At 33.7% G+C, this 20,929-nt stretch overlaps 2 protein-coding genes across 5 annotated transcripts in view; both read left to right on the forward strand.

Moving 5' to 3' along the window:
* Nucleotides 1-20,716, forward strand: part of LOC130648315 (hydroxymethylglutaryl-CoA lyase, mitochondrial-like) — a 91,526-nt gene extending 70,810 nt beyond the window's left edge. Inside the window, exons 2-11 of the mRNA XM_057454356.1 lie at nucleotides 16,639-16,717; nucleotides 16,834-16,914; nucleotides 17,066-17,173; nucleotides 17,819-17,914; nucleotides 18,179-18,327; nucleotides 18,885-18,948; nucleotides 19,114-19,186; nucleotides 19,411-19,526; nucleotides 19,624-19,749; nucleotides 20,134-20,716. Of these exons, the coding sequence (XP_057310339.1) occupies nucleotides 16,667-16,717; nucleotides 16,834-16,914; nucleotides 17,066-17,173; nucleotides 17,819-17,914; nucleotides 18,179-18,327; nucleotides 18,885-18,948; nucleotides 19,114-19,186; nucleotides 19,411-19,526; nucleotides 19,624-19,749; nucleotides 20,134-20,202 (933 nt within the window). The 5' untranslated portion in view covers nucleotides 16,639-16,666 and the 3' untranslated portion in view covers nucleotides 20,203-20,716. The remainder of the gene's footprint in view (nucleotides 1-16,638; nucleotides 16,718-16,833; nucleotides 16,915-17,065; nucleotides 17,174-17,818; nucleotides 17,915-18,178; nucleotides 18,328-18,884; nucleotides 18,949-19,113; nucleotides 19,187-19,410; nucleotides 19,527-19,623; nucleotides 19,750-20,133) is intronic.
* Nucleotides 51-16,278, forward strand: LOC130648316 (PRKR-interacting protein 1 homolog). Of its 4 annotated transcripts, XM_057454357.1 has the most exons (8): nucleotides 51-431; nucleotides 699-791; nucleotides 10,660-10,857; nucleotides 11,807-11,885; nucleotides 12,180-12,280; nucleotides 12,472-12,557; nucleotides 15,502-15,557; nucleotides 15,844-16,278. In XM_057454357.1, the coding sequence occupies exons 2-8, from the start codon at nucleotides 741-743 to the stop codon at nucleotides 15,930-15,932; spliced, it is 660 nt and encodes a 219-aa protein (XP_057310340.1). In that variant the 5' UTR covers nucleotides 51-431; nucleotides 699-740; the 3' UTR covers nucleotides 15,933-16,278. The 4 variants fall into 4 exon arrangements, with proteins under 4 accessions (XP_057310340.1, XP_057310343.1, XP_057310344.1 ...); XM_057454360.1 differs by lacking the exon at nucleotides 51-431 and having other exon boundaries at nucleotides 10,638-10,857; XM_057454361.1 differs by lacking the exons at nucleotides 51-431; nucleotides 699-791 and adding an exon at nucleotides 7,199-9,620 and having other exon boundaries at nucleotides 10,638-10,857.
* Nucleotides 20,717-20,929: the final 213 nt, after the last annotated feature.

The raw sequence follows: 20,929 nt of genomic DNA on the forward strand, positions 1-20,929 counted from the left end.
TTTTTTATTTATTCTTTCTTTAAAGTCGATATACAATATACAATAAAACATGCTAGATACATTAATTAAAAAAAAAAGAAAATTTGTTAGCCTTGGGCTAATTAAAATCGACTGTCCTAAAATAAAGTTTCTAAAAAAATAGGAGATTTATATTATAAAATAAGAAGCTAATTCGTATATCCTACGTTACAAATATATGTGGCACAGAGACGACAACTGCACTGAATAAACGGAATGGTGTTTAGCCCGTGATGGAATAAAGACAACGAAGGGGCATTTCGGACAGAGTTTGGAAGCTTCTCCCATAATTTAGACGCAATATAAGATACGCTTAATAGACCATGCTTTGTGGTGCGAGTTCTGCACCTTTCAAGAGAACTTGATGCACGGAAACTATATGCTGTGTTTTTGAATGCAAAAACATCATTCATGTAGGATGGATTCTGTTTCATTTTTGTTTTAAAAACCTCCTATAACAATTTTCGGCAGAACTTTTCTTGAATACTGATTCTGCATTCATTTTCAATTCTGTCGCATAAAAGTCTATTTGCTCTACTATGAATGCTATTAACTTTATGTAGTAGATCTCTACCTGAAAATCCCCATATAAGAGGGCAGTAATTAAATATGCTAGAAATAAATGAATTAGCAATAACATTTCGCTTATAATTAGACATATATGGTGATATACGTTTTAGGGCATTGATCTTGGCATTAGCCTTCTTACATAATGGAAGAACATGTTGCAGGAAAGAAAGCTGATTGTCCAGAATTATACCCAACAAATTTACGTATGGAGACTCTTGTAATATATTATTTTTCAAATTTAAAGTAACAAAGTCTTTGTTTTTTGATTTTCCCAGAATGAGCAGTTTGCACTTCTCAGAATTTAACTGAAGCCCATTATTGGAAAACCATGTGCTAACAGTTGAAAAAGCACTTTCTAAACATAACTTTATCTCCTCAAATTGTTTTCCATATGTATAAAGTGTATCTGCGTAATTACAAATTTTAACATCAGCTCTATCATTAAAAATAAACATTAAATCATTTATATAAATATTGAATAAAAGTGGACCCAGAATCGAACCTTGTGGAACACCACTAATAATTTCTTTCCACAAGCTGAAATAGCCATCAATTCCGACTCTTTGGAACCGATTGGTGAGATAACTCCTTAAAAGACCTAAAGCACTTTTTGAGAAACCATATGCATGTAGTTTCGCTATTAACAGATTATGATCCACACAATCAAATGCTTTACTCAAATCCATCAATAGCGCCCCTACAGCATTTCCTTTATCAAGATCTTTTCGCCACGATTCTATCATGTGAAGCAAAACATGCTGGCTGCTAAAACCCTTACGAAAACCTGACAAAAGAGGTGATAATTTACTATCAATAAATTCATAAATCTGATCAAACATAATACGTTCAAAAATTTTTGACGCACTGCTCAGTTTACTAACAGGACGATATTTCAATTTTGATGAACGATCTCCGTTTTTAAATAGTGGACAAATATCAGCCAATTTCATTGCTCCAGGGAAAACTTCATCGACAATAGATTTCTCAAACAGCTTGTTGATATGCTCTCCGTATACATCGACGTAATATTTGAGGAAACATGGTGGAATTGCTCCTTTGGGACCAGATTTGTTTTCTTTTAGGTTACCAATATACTTTTTCATGATGTCAATTTCAATTGATTTGAAGCTCATTTTGTTGGTAGTGGTAACATGTTTCTTTATCCATATTATACTTGGATGCTGTTCGTAATTCTTGATGACGTTTTCAATATCGTTTTTAATATCGTTATAGTTTTCGTGCGGAATTCCATCAATATTCAAAGAATTCGTGACATTAACAAAATGATCATTTATTATATTTGCTATATGTTCTTTTTCACGAATTATTTGATCATTTTCAACTATTACTTGGACTGTATCTTTTACACATTTGTTGGAAAATATGGGCTTTACAGTTTTCCAGAACTTTTTGTTATCAAAAATGTTGTTCATATTTAGTGATGTGTAATAAATTCTTTTTGCGTCTCTACAAACAGTCACACATTTGTTTCTTTGCCTTTTAAAGTTTTCCCAGTTTTTGATAGAAGGGTGCTTATTGTAGATATTTTTAAATGTCGATCGAATTATTATCTCCTTTCGTACTGCTTTTGTTATAAATGGAGAGTTATTATTTCTAACAACTTTGTATTTTATAGGGGCGTGTTTGCTGACCAACTGACTGAATTGTTCGTCAAAGTCGTTGTAATTTAAGTCATTGTTTAATGCAATAAGTGACTCAAGGTCATATTATCGTCATGTTCAACAACATTGAAATCACCCATTAAAATAATATTATCAGAATTAATTTTCGAAAGAAACTCACGAATGCATCTTGTAAAATATTTAGTATTCAAGGATGGTGGTTTATAAATGCCAGCAACAATCCATTTTTGTTTACGTAAATTAATTTCCAAAAATATTGCTAACATAAAACATAATTTTATTTATTTATTTATTTATCATCAATATTTACCCAGGATATACATTTCAGTATAAATTTCTGCTTTTCAAATGTGTCCTGCTACACCTCCACCATATTGGTTTCTATCGTTTCTGAATGGTGGATAAAAACCATTCATATGAAATTGTGAGTTCAGAAAGCTTCCATCAAGTTTTGTTTCTGATACTAAGAAAATATCAACTTTATCACACAAGAGATTGTTTAAATGTTCAAATTTATTTCTGATTGAGTTGATGTTTAAGTGTCCAATCATAAGTTTGGACATGTTTTTCGTTTTCAAATATTTAATGGATTTGACATCACTAATTTGAGGTGATTCAATTGATAGAAGTGCGTCTCTGTGCAGTACATATCAGCACTTGTTGATATAACTGGCAAATGTTTTATGTTCTTTGTTCCATTCTTATTCAAATGAAGTTTACTACCGTTCAAATGGTGTTTGCTGATATTACTATGTTTTATGTAGCAAATATTTCTTTCTTGACATGATCGTTCTAAAATTCTGTTAAGTTCTAATGCCTTTCTGTTAAAATTATCATCTCACATAGTAAGTCAAGACACCATTACATAAGGACAAGATTTGCTGACATCAGTAACCAAGTCAATAATAGAGTCTGAAATTTCATTTGGTGATTTAGAAGAGCAAAGATCATTCGTTCCAACATGTATAATTGTGCGATTTGGTTTATCTGTTTTTGACAGTGGTATAATATAATTTCTTATACGGTCTGTATTGGCGCCAGGAAATGATCGAATATGATATCCTGTTTTTCTAAGAGTTTTTCTTTGATCTTCCATCCTTTAACATTTTTTATAATACTATCACCATATATGCATGTCACAGATTTTTCAAACTCATGATGTGAAACGCAACTTTCATTTAAAGAAGTATCAACATTGTATTCAGCAAGATTTTCTAAGCGTTTCTGTAGTGTTGGTTTTCTATCATGTAGAGTTTTGTACTTACTGTTATGTTCACATCGAACCATGTTTAGTTGTTCTTTTACTGTAGATTCGTTTCGGCGCTGATATTCTACAGTGTTCTTTTTATAAACAGCGTGTTTTTTTTTCTGTGTCAAACCGAACATATTCAATTGATCTTTTATCGTTGTATTGTGCCGCAATAAATGATCGCTATTCTTCGAAATAATGTTCTCATTCCCTAGAGGGTTGCTGTTAATTTCGTGATCCGTATTAGAGGTCTCCGAAGACAAATCATTTAGCGTCAAAATTTGGCTTTCGTCATGAGAGGGTTTTACCGTCGTCATGCATGATTGACTTCGCCGTTCGTTTATACATTCCACTAAAACTTCTAAAAAACCAGTCCAATCAGTCAACTGTTTTTTCAAGAAAGTGTTATCTTCCTGTAACATTATAATACGGTTTTCTAAAATTCTATGATTATCACCAAATTTATTCTTGTCGTTTGCAAGGTAGATAACACTAGGTTGAGGATGGCTAGTGTAAATGTTGGTACTCTGAGAGGTAGAGCAGGTGAAGTAGTTGAAATGTTAGAACGTAGATCTGTTGATATGTGTTGTGTTCAGGAAGTTAGGTGGAGAGGAGCTTCAGTGAGATTTGTGGAAGGTAGGAGGGCAAGGTATAAGCTTTTTTGGATTGGTAATAGTGATGGATATGGAGGAGTTGGCATATTCGTTGCAGAGAAGTGGGTAGAAAAAGTAATAGATGTTATGCGTGTTAATAGTCGTATTATAGTGATAAAGTTTTTGATAGGTAATAGGATTGTCACTTTTCTGTCAGTTTATGCTCCACAGTGTGGACTCAGTGAGGAAGATAAAGATAAGTTTTATGATGAGTTAATAGCAGTCACATCAAAGTTTGGAGACACTGAACTTGTCATGGTGGGCGGCGACTTTAATGGTCATGTTGGGAAGTCATCTGAAGGTTATAGAGGTGTGCATGGAGGCTATGGATTTGGAAGCAGAAATAAGGAAGGGGAGAGATTGCTTGAGTTTGGAATGGCAACGGACATGGTGGTTTGCAACACATCATTCAGTAAGAGACAGAGTAGGCTGATAACATATGAGTCAGGTGGTTGTAAGACACAGATAGATTACTTTTTGGTTAGAAAGTCAGACAAGAAAGTGGTGAAGGACGTGAAAGTTATATCGGGGGAAGAGTGTGTTTCCCAGCATAGGTTGCTGGTTTGTGATATTATCTTGAAGAGTGTCAGAGAAGCCAAGGGAAAGTACAGGCCCCGTCGAAAAGTCTGGAAGCTGAAGGAAGAGATTGTAGCAAGACAATTTAGTGCAAAAGTTCAGCAGTTAGCCTACAATAGTCAATGTGATAGTGACAATGTTGAAAGTACTTGGACTACTTTGAAGAATTGTCTTCTAGAAGCTTCTGATGATACCTGTGGGTGGACGAAAGGACCAGCTAGACATAGACAGACCTGGTGGTGGAATAATGAGGTTGACCAGTGTATAAAGGAAAAGAGGAAACTTTGGAAAGAGTGGAAGTCAGGTGGTAGTAAAACTATTTACTTAGAAGCTAAGCGTCGGGCTCGTACAGCAGTGTATAAGGCAAAATCAGAAGCAGAGAGAAACAGATTTGCAGATGTGTTAAGAAGGGAAGACCAGCGCAATGAGGTATTCAAGATAGCAAAGCAAATGAAGAAGACTAATCAAGATATTGTAGGTGAGAAGTGTATACGTAATGATGAAGGTGTTTTGGCTAGCACAGAGGAGGAGAAAAGGGTAGCTTGGAAGAATCATTATCAGAGGTTGCTTAACACTGAGTTTGATTGGGACGAGGATGATTTGTCTGATGATGATGTCGTAGAAGGGCCAGCCATGCAGATCAAGACAGAATGGGTAGTGGAGGCTATTAGGAAAATGAAGATTGGCAAGGCTGCAGGAGTATCAGGTATTGTAGCAGAGATGGTAAAAGCATCTGGATATATTGGAGTTGAGCTTATTACAAGTCTTGCTAACCAGATTATAAAGGATGGTGCTATTCCGAGTGAGTGGCAGTCGAGTGTAATAGTGAATTGTTTCAAGGGCAAGGGTGATGCATTAGAAAGGGGAAACTATAGAGGTTTGAAGTTGGTTGATCAAGTAATGAAAGTTATTGAAAGAGTGATTGATAAGTTACTTAGAGAAAGAATTGATATAGATAAGATGCAATTTGGTTTTGTTCCAGGGCGTGGCACTACAGATGCAATATTTTTACTCAGACAGCTTCAGGAAAAGTATTTAGGAAAGAGAAAGAATCTCTATTTTGCCTTTGTAGATTTAGAGAAAGCTTTTGATAGAGTGCCACGTAAAGTTATTTGGTGGGCTATGAGAAAATTAGGTGTGGATGAGTGGCTAGTTACGATGGTTCAGTCTATGTACAGCAATGCTAGAAGTCGTGTCAGGATTAACGATTCACTTAGTGATGAATTTAGTGTAAATGTTGGTGTACATCAGGGTTCTGTACTTAGTCCTTTGTTGTTTATTCTAGTCTTAGAAGCGCTGTCGATGGAGTTCAGAACAGGTTGCCCATGGGAGTTATTGTATGCAGATGATTTGGTTCTCATAGCAGAGTCGATGGAAGAATTAGTTGAAAAGTTTGAGAAGTGGAAGAAAGGACTAGAAGAGAAAGGGCTGAAGGTAAACACAGCAAAGTCTAAAGTCATGATAAGTAGCATTGCAGCCAAGTGTGACCTTGTAGTTGGAAAGTGGCCTTGTGGAGTTTGCAGGAAAGGGGTTGGTAGTAACTCAATTTTTTGTCAGACTTGCAAGCATTGGGTACATAAGAAGTGCAGTAGTATTAGTGGAAGGTTAAGAGCTGGCATACAGTTTGTATGCAAGCGTTGCAAAGGTGAGATTATAGAGAATGAAGTATTTCCAGCTTTAATGATGTACAACAGTGGCTCGTTAGAGATAGTTAAGAACTTCTGTTACTTAGGTGATATGTTGGGCAGTGAAGGGGGTGTTGGAAGAAGTGTTACTTGCAGGATAGGTTCTGCTTGGAAAAAGTTTAGAGAGTTACTTCCTTTATTGACTAGCAGAGTCCTGTCAATTGAGGTAAAAGGTAGGTTGTATGAGGCCTGTGTAAGAAGTGTTATGTTGTACGGTAGTGAGACATGGGCAGTGAAGCAGGAAGATCTTGACCGTTTAGAAAGGAATGATATGAGAATGGTTAGGTGGATGTGTAATGCCAGTCTGAGAGACAGAAAGAGTTCAGATGAGCTAAGAAGCAGGCTAAGTCTCTGTAGAATTAAAGATGTTATCCAGATAAGAAGATTGAATTGGCTGGGGCACTTGGAAAGAATGGAGGAGGATAATTGGGTAAGAAAGTGTAGAGACTTGATAGTTCCTGGGGCAAAGCCCAGAGGCAGACCGAGAAAGACTTGGCAGGAGGTTATAAGGACAGACTTGATAGAGAGGAAGTTGAGTTTAGATCTAACACAGTCTAGATCAGATTGGAAGAGGGTCATTAATATACCCCGTCCAACCCATGCTAGCATGGAAAACGGACGTTAAGCCGAGAATGATGATGATGATGATGTTTGCAATTTGTTTTACTTCTGACATAATCTCAGGACGAAGTATATCTATACGTTGTTCTATACACTTCTGTAAACCATTAGGAATAGTTTCATTATCTTCACATTCTCCACAGCAAGATCTAAGATCCATTTTCAATATCTCATTGCTTGAAAGCAGCTTTCCATTTAAGTTAACATACTCAAAATCTTTATCAACTTTAATACGTTTCCGCTTATCCGCCATCTTCGCAGGTAGTCACAGGTAGTAACTGCGAGCAATATTCTAGATAGGGTACAACTAGTGATCTCCATAGTGTAAGCATTACAACTGGTTCTCTTGATTGAAACACTCAAAGGATCCAGCTTGAAAATCGTTTTCCTTTTTCTATAACGTTGTTGATTATGAATCATGAAGGTACAGTCAGTGCTCAGGATTACTCCTAAGTCCTTAACATAATTCTTGGTTGTTATAGTTTCTCCGCTTGGATGGTGACTTGTACTGTAGGAAGATTGCTTCAGTTCATGGTTTTTACCATATTGTAATAATTGAAATTTTGTTTCATTAAAAAACATATTGTTGTGATTTGCCCAGGCATAGACGTGGTTTAGTGACATTTGATGATTCTCTGTTTCGTTAAGGATGAGTATTTGTGGAAGCAAGCAAGTGTCATCTGCAAAACTTGAAAGGAGTGTGCATTGATGAATGCTTTTATCGATATCATACATGAGAATGATGAAGAGAAGAGGACCTATAAGACACTCCTGTGGAACACCAGGCAGAACATGCACTGGTGAAGAGATGCTGCCATTTACACAGACCATTTGAGTCAATTGTAGCTATATAATTGTTCTTGTGTTGTATTAGAATTTTTATATGATTTTTGAAGATTTTTTTTCGATTCCCAGATTTCTAGCAGGGGAGGTGATTCTTAAGATCAGTTTATTGATCCAAGATCTTTGTCGCATCTAATTTTTTCTTTCTCTTGGTATTTTCCCAGGATGAAAATAATTTTGGTTTTTGCGAATTTGTGTAAGGTTTTTAACACAATCGTATGAGATTTTGAGAAAACGCTGGAATTTGTCTTCTAGGGGTAGTAAATTAAATTCCGTAGACCAATTGATTCTAGATTCCAGGAAGCTTGAATATATTTTGGAAGTTTTTCAAATATATTCGTCTGGTATCATATCAAGAAAGCATGATTTGTGTGCTTCTTGTCCACAGATTTCACACGACAATAATGATTGATCTGTTAGCTTAATACAATACTCTTGGTTACAGATTTGACATGCATCTGTTGTAAGGCGTTGGACAGACAAGAACACTTGTGTATGTTGTTGAATATATTATATAGCTCCTCACTTGTTACATGTCTCTTGCCTACTGATACAAGCTTGCACACCCACTGACCATACCTGGACTCTCCATCCTACAGCTAAAGGAGGGTCTTGACTAGAGCCCAGGTGGTCAGGGGAAAGTACAGGACAGAACAGATAGATAGATAGATAGATAGATGTGCATATTTTACATGGCTAGCCTCACAAATATCGAGGGATATACCCTGTCTATTATTTCCTGGAGGGGCAATGGCTTAGATGGAGAGTCCTAGAGTATTTAATGCTCATTTTGAGCGACGCAGACCCAATTAGGGCCCGCGCTCTACTACTACCAGAGCATGTTGCATGAAAAGGTAATCATAGGTTTCAATAAGAACGGGTTTATTGCACTTCTGGTTAAAGAGCTTTTCAATTTGAGTTGTGTGTTTTAAGGGATCATAAAGTCTTAGACAATTTCTTACATTATGGTACAAGGAGCGTTTGCACAAAGTTCAGCTAAAACATCCCCTTGCTTCTTAGTAATTGAATTCTCTTGTAAAACAGTGTTTGTTTAGAGCAAAACTGCTAACTTTTGAGAAGACATTCTTTTAAAACGGAAAGCAGGAACAATAAATAACAAATGCAACTATGAAAGAATTTGGGAAGCAAGTATAACAAGTTTTACGTATATACCTGTTCGACTGCCCATATAATTATCCAAATTAATATGTGCAGCCGGTCCTAGGTGTATCACTCATAAAATCAATCTGTTCTTTGTCTTGATTCAAGAAATATTGATAACAATTCGGATTTCAAGTTCCAAGTTTCATACACAATAAGTGTATCACTCATAAAATCAATCTGTTCTTTGTCTTGATTCAAGAAATATTGATAACAATTCGGATTTCAAGTTCCAATTTCATACACAATAAGTGTATCACTCATAAAATCAATCTGTTCTTTGTCTTGATTCAAGAAATATTGATAACAATTCGGATTTCAAGTTCCAATTTCATACACAATAACCGGTATAAATAGCCTTTGACCTTACAAGTGTATTAGTATATTATACATCTATATATATATCCCTTAAACTGTGCAAAATATATGATTACATTGTAACTTTCTTCTATATATGTGAATGTTTTATGAAAATGTTGATGGAATTAATATTTGGAATTAATTTTTTAAAGCATCTTAGGTAACCTTCAAAAAACATTATCTATATATAAAAAAATTAAAAAAAAATCTCTCAAAAAACTAATGAAACAAATAATCAATGGTAAGTTGCTATGGTGTTACCAGACCACATAAATCATATATATTAGAAGTTCATTATGTACATCGTTATTTTTATGTATTTTTTTACCTTTTTTTAACAGAAGAAATTAAAATAATAAAAGGAAAAACATATATGTATATATTTTCAAAATTTCAAAAACAAGATATTTGGTATATATATATTAAGCTAATTGTTTTTTTTTATCAACCCATCAAGACCAGAAATCATCAGAATGAGAAATCATCAGAATTTAAATTTGCGATTGAGCCTAAGTTGAAAGTTTTGGTGGAATTTAGGGTCAAGAACACTAAATTAATATCCACGAAAAATTTTTACCGAAAAATTCATTCCCAAAGACAGTTGAATTCAATTTCTTTTTTCAATGATTGGTCCAGTTTGATATTCTATATCTAGCATGGTTTGTCATGGTCTTTATTCGATGTTAAAAAACTAAATTTTGTTTGTATAAAAAAACTTTTTTAAAGTAATAGCACAAGAAATAATATCTACAAATGGTTTTAAAAAGCTCATTTTATTTGTTTAGCAGTCTTATATGATTGAGATGCAGAACAACAAAATTTTTCCTGATTTAAATATATTGCATGACACTACACTACAAAATGCGCTACAATTTGGTATAGCACCATGTGTTGACTAAATGATTTCATATGTTAGCCATTCAGTTTTAAGTTTGATGAAAAAACAACTAGCTAAAGTAAAAAAACTGCAATGCAATACAGACTTGGCGTATTACTATTACTTGATTAATATACTATTACTTGATTAATATACTATTACTTGATTAATATACCATTACTTGATTAATATACCATTACTTGATTAATATACCATTACTTGATTAATATACCATTACTTGATTAATATACTATTACTTGATTAATATACTATTACTTGATTAATATACCATTACTTGATTAATATACTATTACTTGATTAATATACCATTACTTGATTAATATACACAATTGGTAAAACATTGTTACCACAACTTTTTAGTTTATCAATATTCTAAATGTAGTGGAATATGAACATTATACGGAATGAAGTTCAACTCAAAAAAGAACAACGTGAGCGAGAGCATCTTAAAAAGTTAAGAAAAGAAGGAAAAGTACTTGAACAATTGGAAAAAGAAAAAGACAAGACAAAAGAAGTAACAATATGCAGAACTACCACTGATATACAGAAACGGAAATTAGATAAGTTAATGAGTGACCCAGTAAGCTTTCACACTTTAATTAATTTTTTAAGATCCTTGTTATTTCTTGTTACTGTAAAGAAGTGCAGTTAAATGTCTAATTTCAAGCCATTTTTATTATTTAACCAGGGGAGATGCAAAAAATTTTTCCATTGTTTCTTAATTCGAGTTTCTTTTGAATGTGCCTTTTTGAAATTTAACTTTTTGTCACTCATTTTTATGGCGAATAATATAACCAGAAGCTTAAACATTATTAACAAAGAAACAGAGTCGAAAAGTTTCTTTTAAAAATTGATATTTCGACCTTATTTCGACCCATCATTAGAATGTATAAGAAGTGATAAAATTCGTTGAAAATAAAAACAAAAGTTAAATAGGCTCAATTATGTTGAAGTGTCTAAAAAAGACCATTTTTTTCATACTTTACTGCATGAAGTCTTCGTGACACAGAAATTTCACAGTTTTGCAGTTGGATTCTCTAAACAAGAAGAAGACTGTCAACTTCTTGGTTATAGACTCAAAATTGTTATCAATGATGATGATATTTTTAAACCTGAGCTGAATTTCACAGACATCTTTGTCAACTGCACAGTCAAATAATTTGATTTTTGCATGAAAAACAAAGAATATTTTTATATAAATAAGATTTTCTCTTAATTTACAAGTCGATAATTTCACTTAATAGAATTTTTTTTTTTAAATTTGAACCTTGCAAGCATAAAAACGTTTCTTTAATTTTTCCTTTTTCAAATTGAACTGAAAAATTAAAATGCTACAAAATATACATATTTCTTGAACCACTGATTGCTGCAAATTAAAATTAATATAACCAAAAAACTGAACATGGACAAAAGAACATAATTACACTAATTAGTATGATTGCAATAGCCGATATATTTTCTGCACAATTTTAATGTTTTAAAACCTTTTGGTTGGTTGCATACATAATTTCTTTGACTTAATTCTTTAGATGAAAGAGGCATATATCCCAGAACCACGAAAAGAGTGGAAACCAAGGGAAGCACCCGAATTTGTTAGACATGTAATGGGTAATGTATGGAAGTTAATAAGAAGAACTTTGTTAGTGTAATTTGATATGGTCAAAATTTATTGTCAGGAAAATTTTTCTCTGTTCTAACTCAGTTTCCCGTACTTTGCTGGAATGTTAAACTGATTTGACATTTAAGAATGTACATACTTTGTATTTGAATACCTTTACCTTTATGCTTACGTTATATAATTCTGTTTATGGTCAAAAGCCTGCAAATACCACTTAAGGCATGGCCCATGCTACCTGTGTTTTATAAAGTTTGTATTTAAGCCTATTTTTGGGTGTTATTTAGGTTCTAGTGCTGGTGCTGGTAGTGGAGAATTTCATGTTTATAGAGGAATACGAAAACGTGAAAGAAAACGACAGGAATATTTGGAAAAAAAATCTGTTAAGGTATACAACTGGAGAATTAAAAATGTGTTTAAAGCTAACAAATATTGTATATTTACAGGAAAAAAACATTTTTTACTCTTGTGCTATGAAGTTATTGTAGAGAGCTTTTTGCTTTTGTGTGATGATCTAGATGTCTATATTATAAAATAACGTTGCAATGTATATGTTTATGTTGTTCCTAAAATTTTTAGACTGAATTGGATGAGAAATTTAATGAAAAAATGATACAAAACAAACTTCAAGCAGAAGAAGCAACTGCAAAGAAACGAGCTAAAAGGTTAAAAATAATTATTTATTAAGACATTTGAGAAAGCTTATGCGTTCTACAAGCATATGGTTTTATTTAAGATCGGGTGAAGGTCAAGGGTCTCTTTTGAGAGAGAAGAGAGAAATTAAAAATCCTCCACCATTTCTTAGTTTACAGGGGCGATTGTGGAAGTCCCATGAAAACCACATAGTGATGGTGTCACTTTAAAAAACACCCAGTCCAGTCTGTGAATGGTTGGCGTTAGGAAAGGCATCCAGCTGTAAAACAATGGCAAAACTTTTTATTAATGGCAGTGAGAACAGTTGATCAGATAACTGCGTAAACAGGACTGGAACTCTAAGGAGGGAAGGTGTTGCGCATGATAGGACAGATGTCAGGTGTGAGCATCATCAGATCATTACCCACTGGTTGGTACACTGAGAGGTAGTTGAGATGTTAGAACATTATGTTGATATGCGTTGTGTTCAGGAAGGCAGGACGACAAGGTATTATGGTTTTTTGGATTGGTAATAGTGATGGATATGGAGGAGTTGGCATATTTGTCACAGAGAATTGGGTAGAAAAAGTAATAGATGTTATGCGTGTTAGTAGTTGTATTATAGTAATAAAGTTTTTGATAAGTAATATAATTGTCATTTTTATGTCAGTTTATGCTTCACAGTGTGGACTCAGTGAAGAAGATAAAGGTAAGTTTTATGATAAGTTAATATCAGTCACATCAAGGTTTGGAGACAGTGAACTCGTCATGGTGGGCGGCATAGGTTGCTGGTTTGTGATATCTTGAAGAGCATGAAAGAAACCAAGGGAAAGTACAGGCCCGTCGTAAAGTCTGGAAGCTGAAGGAATAGATTGTTGTAAGACAATTCAGTGCAAAAGTTCAGCAGGTTGTCCATGGGAGTTATTGTATGTAGTCGAAGAAAGTTTGAGAAGTGGAAGAAAGGAGTGGAAGAGAAAGGATTAGGAGTGAATGCGGCGAAGTCTATAGTTATGTTTAGTAGCATTAAATATGTCCTTTTAATGGCAGAATGGACTTGTGGACTTCGCAGGAAAGGGTTTGGTAGTAACTCACTTCTTTGTCAGACTTGTAAGCACGGGTACATAAGAAGTGCAGTGGTATTGGAGGAAGGTTAAGAACTGACATTCCGTTTGTATGCAAGCGTTGCAAAGGTGAAATTCTCAATCCTTCTCTTGCTCAATCCTTCTCTCAATCCTTCTCTTGAAACTAGAGGTGTATTTCTTGATATGTCCAAGGCTTTTGATAAAGTTTGGCTCGAAGGTCTTCTTTATAAATTATAATGCTATGGTGTCGAAGGAGGTTTCTACAATATTTTGGAAAATTATAGTAGAAAGTAGTAGTTTTAGGTGTTCAGTCATCCAACTGGATCAATATAAACGCTGGTGTTCCACAAGGCTCTATCCTTGGTCCACTTCTTTTTTTGATTTATATTAATGATCTTCCTGAAAACATTGTATCTGTATCCAAACTGTTTGCTGATGACACATCTATATTTTCTACTGTTTATGACATTACAAAGTGTAGCATAGACCTAAATAATGATCTTTCTACTGTTAAAAAGTGGGCTTTTCAATGGAAGATGGCTTTTAACCCTGATCCTAGCAAACAAGCTACAGAGGTAATTTTTCCCACAAAAAGAAGTCCATTAACCACCCCTCCTTTATATTTTAATGACTCTACCGTAGTATCTTTGCCAACACAGAAACAACTTGAATTAATTCTTGATAATAAACTTAGTTTTGATCATCATTTAAATGAGAAGATATGTAAGGCTGACAAAGGTATATCGCTTATAAAGAGACTTCATAATTATTTCCACGGCAGTCATTATTGTGTATTTATTAGATCACATCTTGATTACGCAGATGTAATATATGACCAGCCACACAATGACAGTTTCTGCAATAAGATAGAATCTGTCCTATACAATGCTGCTCTTGCTGTCACTAAAGCTATCAGAGGTACTTTTTGCGAGCGTCTCTATGAAGAACTTGGTCTTGAGAGCCTTAGCGACAGGCGTTGGTATCGCTGACTTGTTTTCTTTTTCAATATTGTATCAGGTACCTCACCTGGCTATCTAGGTTCATTGCTTCCCTTGAAGCAAAGTTCTTATGACCAGGCTAGAAGTAATTTGTTTAGGAATTTCAAAACCAGTACTGAATATTTTAAGAATTCTTTTTTCCCGTACACGGTAAATGAGTGGAATAAACTTGGGCCCGATTTGAAAAATTTACTATCAATCTCGAAATTTCAAACAGGTCTTCTTAATTTTATTAAGCCAAAAATGCGTCCTGTGTATAAAATCCACGATCCTCGTGGACTAACACTATTAACCCGATTGTGCGTAAACTTTAGTCACTTTAGAGAGCATAAATTCAGACATAATTTTTGCGATACCCTAAATCCTCTTTGCAGTTGTGGTCTTTAAATCGAGTCTACTAATCACTATCTCTTGCGCTGTTCTTTTTACACGCATATAAGAAAAAGACTTTGACAATATTAAAAATACCATAGGTCCAATATCGGACCTATGGTATTTTTGGTTGTGGTGGTGGTGGTGGTGGTGGTGGTGGTTTAACTTTGGAGTTTCATTATATAGCTACAAAATAGTTTAGCTTCTGCAAGTTGGTTTTAACTTTTTTTAGAGTGTATATTTAGTGTGTCTTTTTATTGAGTGCTTTTGTTTTTGCCTGTTTCTAGCGAATTTTAATCACCATTTTGACCTATTTAAGGCATTTTTAACTTCGACATAAATATTGAGAATTGCGCCCCGAATGTTGAGAATTGCACTCTATATCGGAAATATATGTATATCTTGTCCTATTAGCCAATCACGTCCAAAATAATTTTCGTGCTAATGATAAGTGTTAAATACAGGCTATCCTAATATGGTTTATTTTATTGCAATATCCCTCCGTAAATATATCTGTTTTTTAGAAACAAAAAGAAACAAAAGAAATTGTTAGCCAAAACAAATGTTAAAAATGAGCAAGGTAACTTTGTTTAACATCCTTTTTGAACATTTTTTTTGCTTTTTCTTTAAGGTAAAGTGATCCTTTACCACATGTTATGCACCTTGTCCTTAATTAAGTTATCATTATGATAATGGTATACTTTGGACCAGTACTATTTATCAGGAAGGCTTGTAAGCAAATAGGGAATCTAAGGTTTCCAATATGTAATATTTGCAATTAGTTGATAATTTGTATTATGATTGCCTTAAAGGAGGGACAATGACTTACTGTGCATCATTCAACATGTCCTTTTGTTTACCTATAGACAAGAAAGATGAATTGCCTTCTTCAAGTGATGAAAATATGCAGGAGGGAGAGGATGAGGAACCACATTTTGTAATCGGTGGAAAGTAGGATGGAATGGCTTGGAAAAAATAACAACAGCTGGAATGATGACCATGTGTCAGCTACCAAATTACAGCTTACAATATATACGCAACACAACCTCATAACTAGTACTTCTGTTTAGTTGAAGATGTTATAAATGGCGTTAAATATAGACACTTAAAATATGTTAAACATAAAAGAATGAAATAAAAAGTGCTAAACATTGAAACACATGCACTAATGCATTCCCAAATATTTCCTACAAAGACGACACTTATTTTAATAATTTCCTGTATATCGAGTTTTTCTTCCTTTTGATGCAGTTGTATTTTTATGACGGTTTTCACTCAAAAATCGTATTTTACAGTGCTTATTTAATACTTATATTAAGTGTCGTGCTCGTAAATTCCAAACCATTGCTTTTACATGGTTAAGTTTAATGAGTACCAAGGTTGAACATTTTTTAGTTTTTCCAACCCGTGTGCAATTTTTGTTACCGCAATTCTCTTTTTTTAATTATTGGCGAGTACTTTAACATATTTTTCTTTGTTTCCTTATGAAATGACAACAGAATTGTATCTGCACTAATGTACAATTGAGGAACGTTTAGAAGGACTGCAGAATTAAAAACTGTTTTCTATCTAGTAAACTAATGTTTGAAATGAGTTTAATATGCTAGCTGTCATTTTGTAGAGTAGTGAGGAGTGAGAAGTGAAAATTCGAATATTTATTTAGATAAAAAAACATCAGTAAATATATGCATGGCCTTTATCAGACGTACTTTAAAAAAATTTTACCCAAGAAATTTCAAGGTATATTCATGTGGTTAAATATAGGATTGTGCAAAAGTCCTGCTAATCTCTTGTGCAATGATAAATCACAAGGATGCGCAATTAGTTTAGAATATTGAAAACTGTGTTATTTTTAGTTTCATCAACTTCGATTTCTCAATGACGATTATGTGAAGATTGTCGAAGTTGGACCAAGAGATGGCTTGCAAAATGAGAAGGTATAATGAGAAGTAAACGCCACGAAAGATATAAGTTGCAAAAAACCCCGTTATTCCTGTAACATTGGATTTACTTCATAAAAAAGTATAAGTTGCGTATAATCCCGAGGTGATGGTGTAGTAACATTCTTTTGTATTACAACATTTTTAGGCTATAATCAGCACAGATGTTAAAGTGGAATTTATAAATAAACTTTCGAACACTGGGTTGTCTGTAATAGAGGCAACTAGTTTTGTTTCGCCAAAATGGGTCCCTCAGGTATGAATGGGTGCTTATTTATTTTTATGAAGAAATACGCGAATTACCTAAGGGTGATCAAAAAAAAATTGAAAATTGTTGATAGCGAAAGTTTATTTCCTCAAGATTTATTCGAATAGGCTATTTGTGAAAGTTATATTTGCTAATTTTTATTTATTCTAAATTTCTTTTGTAGGATAAAAAAAATCCGTTATATATATATCACTTTAAATCTCGTTGTCAGGTTCTGTGTAATAATTGTTAATCAACTCTTTGAATTGATTTAAAATTATGTGGTTTTTTATCGTTGATGCCATTTTATTGAAACTTTGTACACTGTTTTAAAACCTCCCTTAACATGTCGGTTTTTTATGTTAACTAAACATCGGGACAAAAACAAAAACAAAATTTGTTTGACATGTCCATTTTATTAAGCTTTAAACTGATCGTTTCGCGAAAGTTTTTTCCCTTTACTTCACAATTTTTGACCCGCAAAAGTTTCTTTCTTTAAAGAATATCCTATGTTTTATATAATCCCCTCTGCGTAATTACTTATTTACTATATTACATGGGTATTTTTTTGAAGAATTTTCGCAAGACAAGCTATTAAAGAGACGCAATGATAGGAATTGTTGATTTTTGGTTGTTAATTTTTTTTTGTAATAGTTTGCTGACAACAAAGAAATTATGAGCAAAATCGAAAGAAAGAAGAACGTATCATATCCAGTCTTGGTACCAAATATAAAAGGTTTTCAGTCTGCGGTAAGCGAAATGCACTCTGCGTGAAAAACTCGCGATATATTGGCGGTATATTGTCAATAAATGATATATCTGCATGAGCTTTGCGTTATTGTACTTAAGGTTTTTTGAGGTTGGGATTTCTAAACTCTGAGAAAAACGTATTTCACAAGTGGATCAATGTGAATACATAAAAATGATTTTTATATGCGAACCAAAGTTGTGGAAAAAAGGAGGTTATGTTCTATTTCAAAGTAGACGTTATATCTTTGCTTATTATCTAACAAGGTAGAAGTTGATGTGAAAGAGATTGCAATATTTGGTGCTGCATCTGAAGTGTTTACCAAAAAGAACATCAACTGTACAATCGAAGAAAGTTTAAGACGATTCAAAGACGTTTGTGTAGCGGCACAAAACAAAAACATCAAAATTAGAGGGTGACGTTTAACTAACAATCTATAAGATCTTTTGTGGCCAAATAGAAGTGACGAAGGTTGTAAAGGTTTGAGGAAATGAAAAATACGTGAAATGAACTTTCTTATGTTGATGTAGTAACTTGTAAAGATACACAGTTCAAAAGTTGTTTTCGAATAACCTTTAAATCATAACAACTTCGCACAAAAATCACTCCATAACTCCAACAGTCATAACTCGAACATTTGCTAAGCCGAACTATTTTAATAATCCCTTTGACTTAAATACTCGCGCTAACTCGAACTCCATTAGAAAAATGTAAAAAATCTTCGGAAGTTCCTTTTTTTATTTTCAAGGAAATATGATTTTCCATATTTGCCACTAGGAGATATCCCATGTTAAGAAAATTGGAAACGGCAAAATTTGCAGTCAGCACATTTTTGGGGCAAAAAAAATTGAGACTTCAAGTTGGCGAAACGCATTAAATAAATCTAGGCTATACACTACGTGCTTGAGATGAAGTTGGACGCTTTCACGGGTCGATCATTACTAATAAAATTAACTCGATTCTTTTGTTAAGATATGTGTCATGTGTGGTGGGTTGTCCGTATGAAGGTGATGTCGATTCTTCTGTCGTGTTGAAGGTATGACGTATGCCAGTATATACCGCAAATTATTAAAAAAGAAGTTAAAAAGTAGTGTTATCATAGGAGATGGTGGATAAATAACTACAGAACAAATTTCTTATAAAGGGTAAGAATTTTGAGGACTAAAAGTCTACTGCTTGTTTGCTTGTAATTTCTTTCTAGATAGCAAAAGAGCTTTTAAAAATGGGTTGTTATGAAATTTCTCTTGGTGACACTGTAGGGATAGGCACCTCAGGTAAGCACATATTTAATTTAAGACACTGTTGAATGGTGATTTAAAAGAGTTTTTTATTTCTCTTCTTTTCGTACCTGAAGATATAAATATGAACGATAGTTTACTGGACTTTTTGTGAAGTATCTACAAAGTATTGCCACAACAAAACAGGGCGTTTTTTTGTTTTGTGTTATGAATCAACCTATAAACCAACTTATAAGTCAACCTCTGAATCATCCTTTAAGAATCTACTGCAAAAATGCTGAAATGCGTATTAGAAGCAATTCCATCCGAGAAACTAGCCATTCATTGTCACGATACCTATGGAAGAGCCTTATCAAATATTGAAACGGCTTTAGAAGTAATTTTTCTTTTGTTTGTTTGTTTGTTTTGTTTTCACCTTGTGTTTTTCTTGTCACTTTTGAAAATCCAATCTGCTGAGTAGTCGTTATTTTTAGATGGGGTTAAGAGTAGTGGACAGTTCTGTGTATGGTCTTGGTGGCTGTCCGTACGCAAAAGGTGCATCTGGTAACGTTGCAACTGAAAAAGTGGTGCAGTATCTTCATACAAATGGAATGGAAACCGTATGTCACTCTCTTTTTTTCTTTTGGTAAAGAAACGCATTCTTTGCGTTGATTGAAATTTAACAACGTTTATTTAATTAAAATTCTTCACTAAAAATGAACGAATTTGTCCAAATTGCCATACCATAACCTTAACCTTATGCTTTGCAAAACTTTTGACACTTGTAAAACACTTAAAAAATAGCAAAGCAAGCAAATTTTGACAAATTTACGAAATTTAATTAACGCTAAAAATCCTCCATGTGAAAAACCAGATCTTGATTCTTTGAAAAGAATTTCCAATACTCTATTACGCATAAGATATTACGACTTTATATTTGTGCTGCTTGGTTTCCCGCTTTTCTTTCGACAAACCATGTAGGTAAAATGTTCACAATGTTTTAGGGTGTTGATATGAACCTCATAACGAATGTAGGTAAATGGATATCTCAATATGTCAGTAAACATGACTGACAATGACAAATTGGCATTGTCTCTTCCAGATAAGACGTAACGATATTCAAAGATGCAGATACCATAAATAATTATAAATGAAGACAGCACAAATAAACATTACAAAAATGCATCTTTTGTAGTTTTTTATTGGCTTCGATGTTTTTAAATCTGTCTTTTCAGTTATGAGCATGCCCAGTATTGTGGCAACGTTATTGAGACTACTAGTGACATCACTTAAACACACACAATCAGACTTCCGTGTTCAAGTACAGTGGAATCTCTCTAAAGCGGACACTATTGGTACAAAAAAAGTGTCCGTCTTATAGAGGTGTCCGCTTTATAGAGATTGTATCCAAAAATCACTTTCAGAGCAAAATTTTGCCTAATACATGACATTTTTTGTTTATATACGTTTTTTCTCTGTTCTATTCATTTTAAATCAAGAAAACGAGACATATAATTTGATTAATATGAACTTGTATTATTTATACGCTCTACTGTTATACAAACAAAAAAAATATCAACTAACAAATACATTGTGTTTTATAGAAGTTTGCTTTCTTTTTTATCTTTGGAGATTCTCCACTTTTTTCGTAACTGATGACAGCATGTCTTGACTTTCGTCAATAATAGGGTTGCGACAAATTCTATCAAGCTGGGTGATTACGTCTACATAACTAAGATTTTCCTCCTCGTTATCATCGTTTCCGTTCCCATGCTGTCCATCGTCAGAAACATCGTCGGG

This window comes from Hydractinia symbiolongicarpus, chromosome 6 (genome assembly GCF_029227915.1).
Source record: "Hydractinia symbiolongicarpus strain clone_291-10 chromosome 6, HSymV2.1, whole genome shotgun sequence".
NCBI classification, from domain to species: Eukaryota; Metazoa; Cnidaria; class Hydrozoa; order Anthoathecata; family Hydractiniidae; genus Hydractinia; species Hydractinia symbiolongicarpus.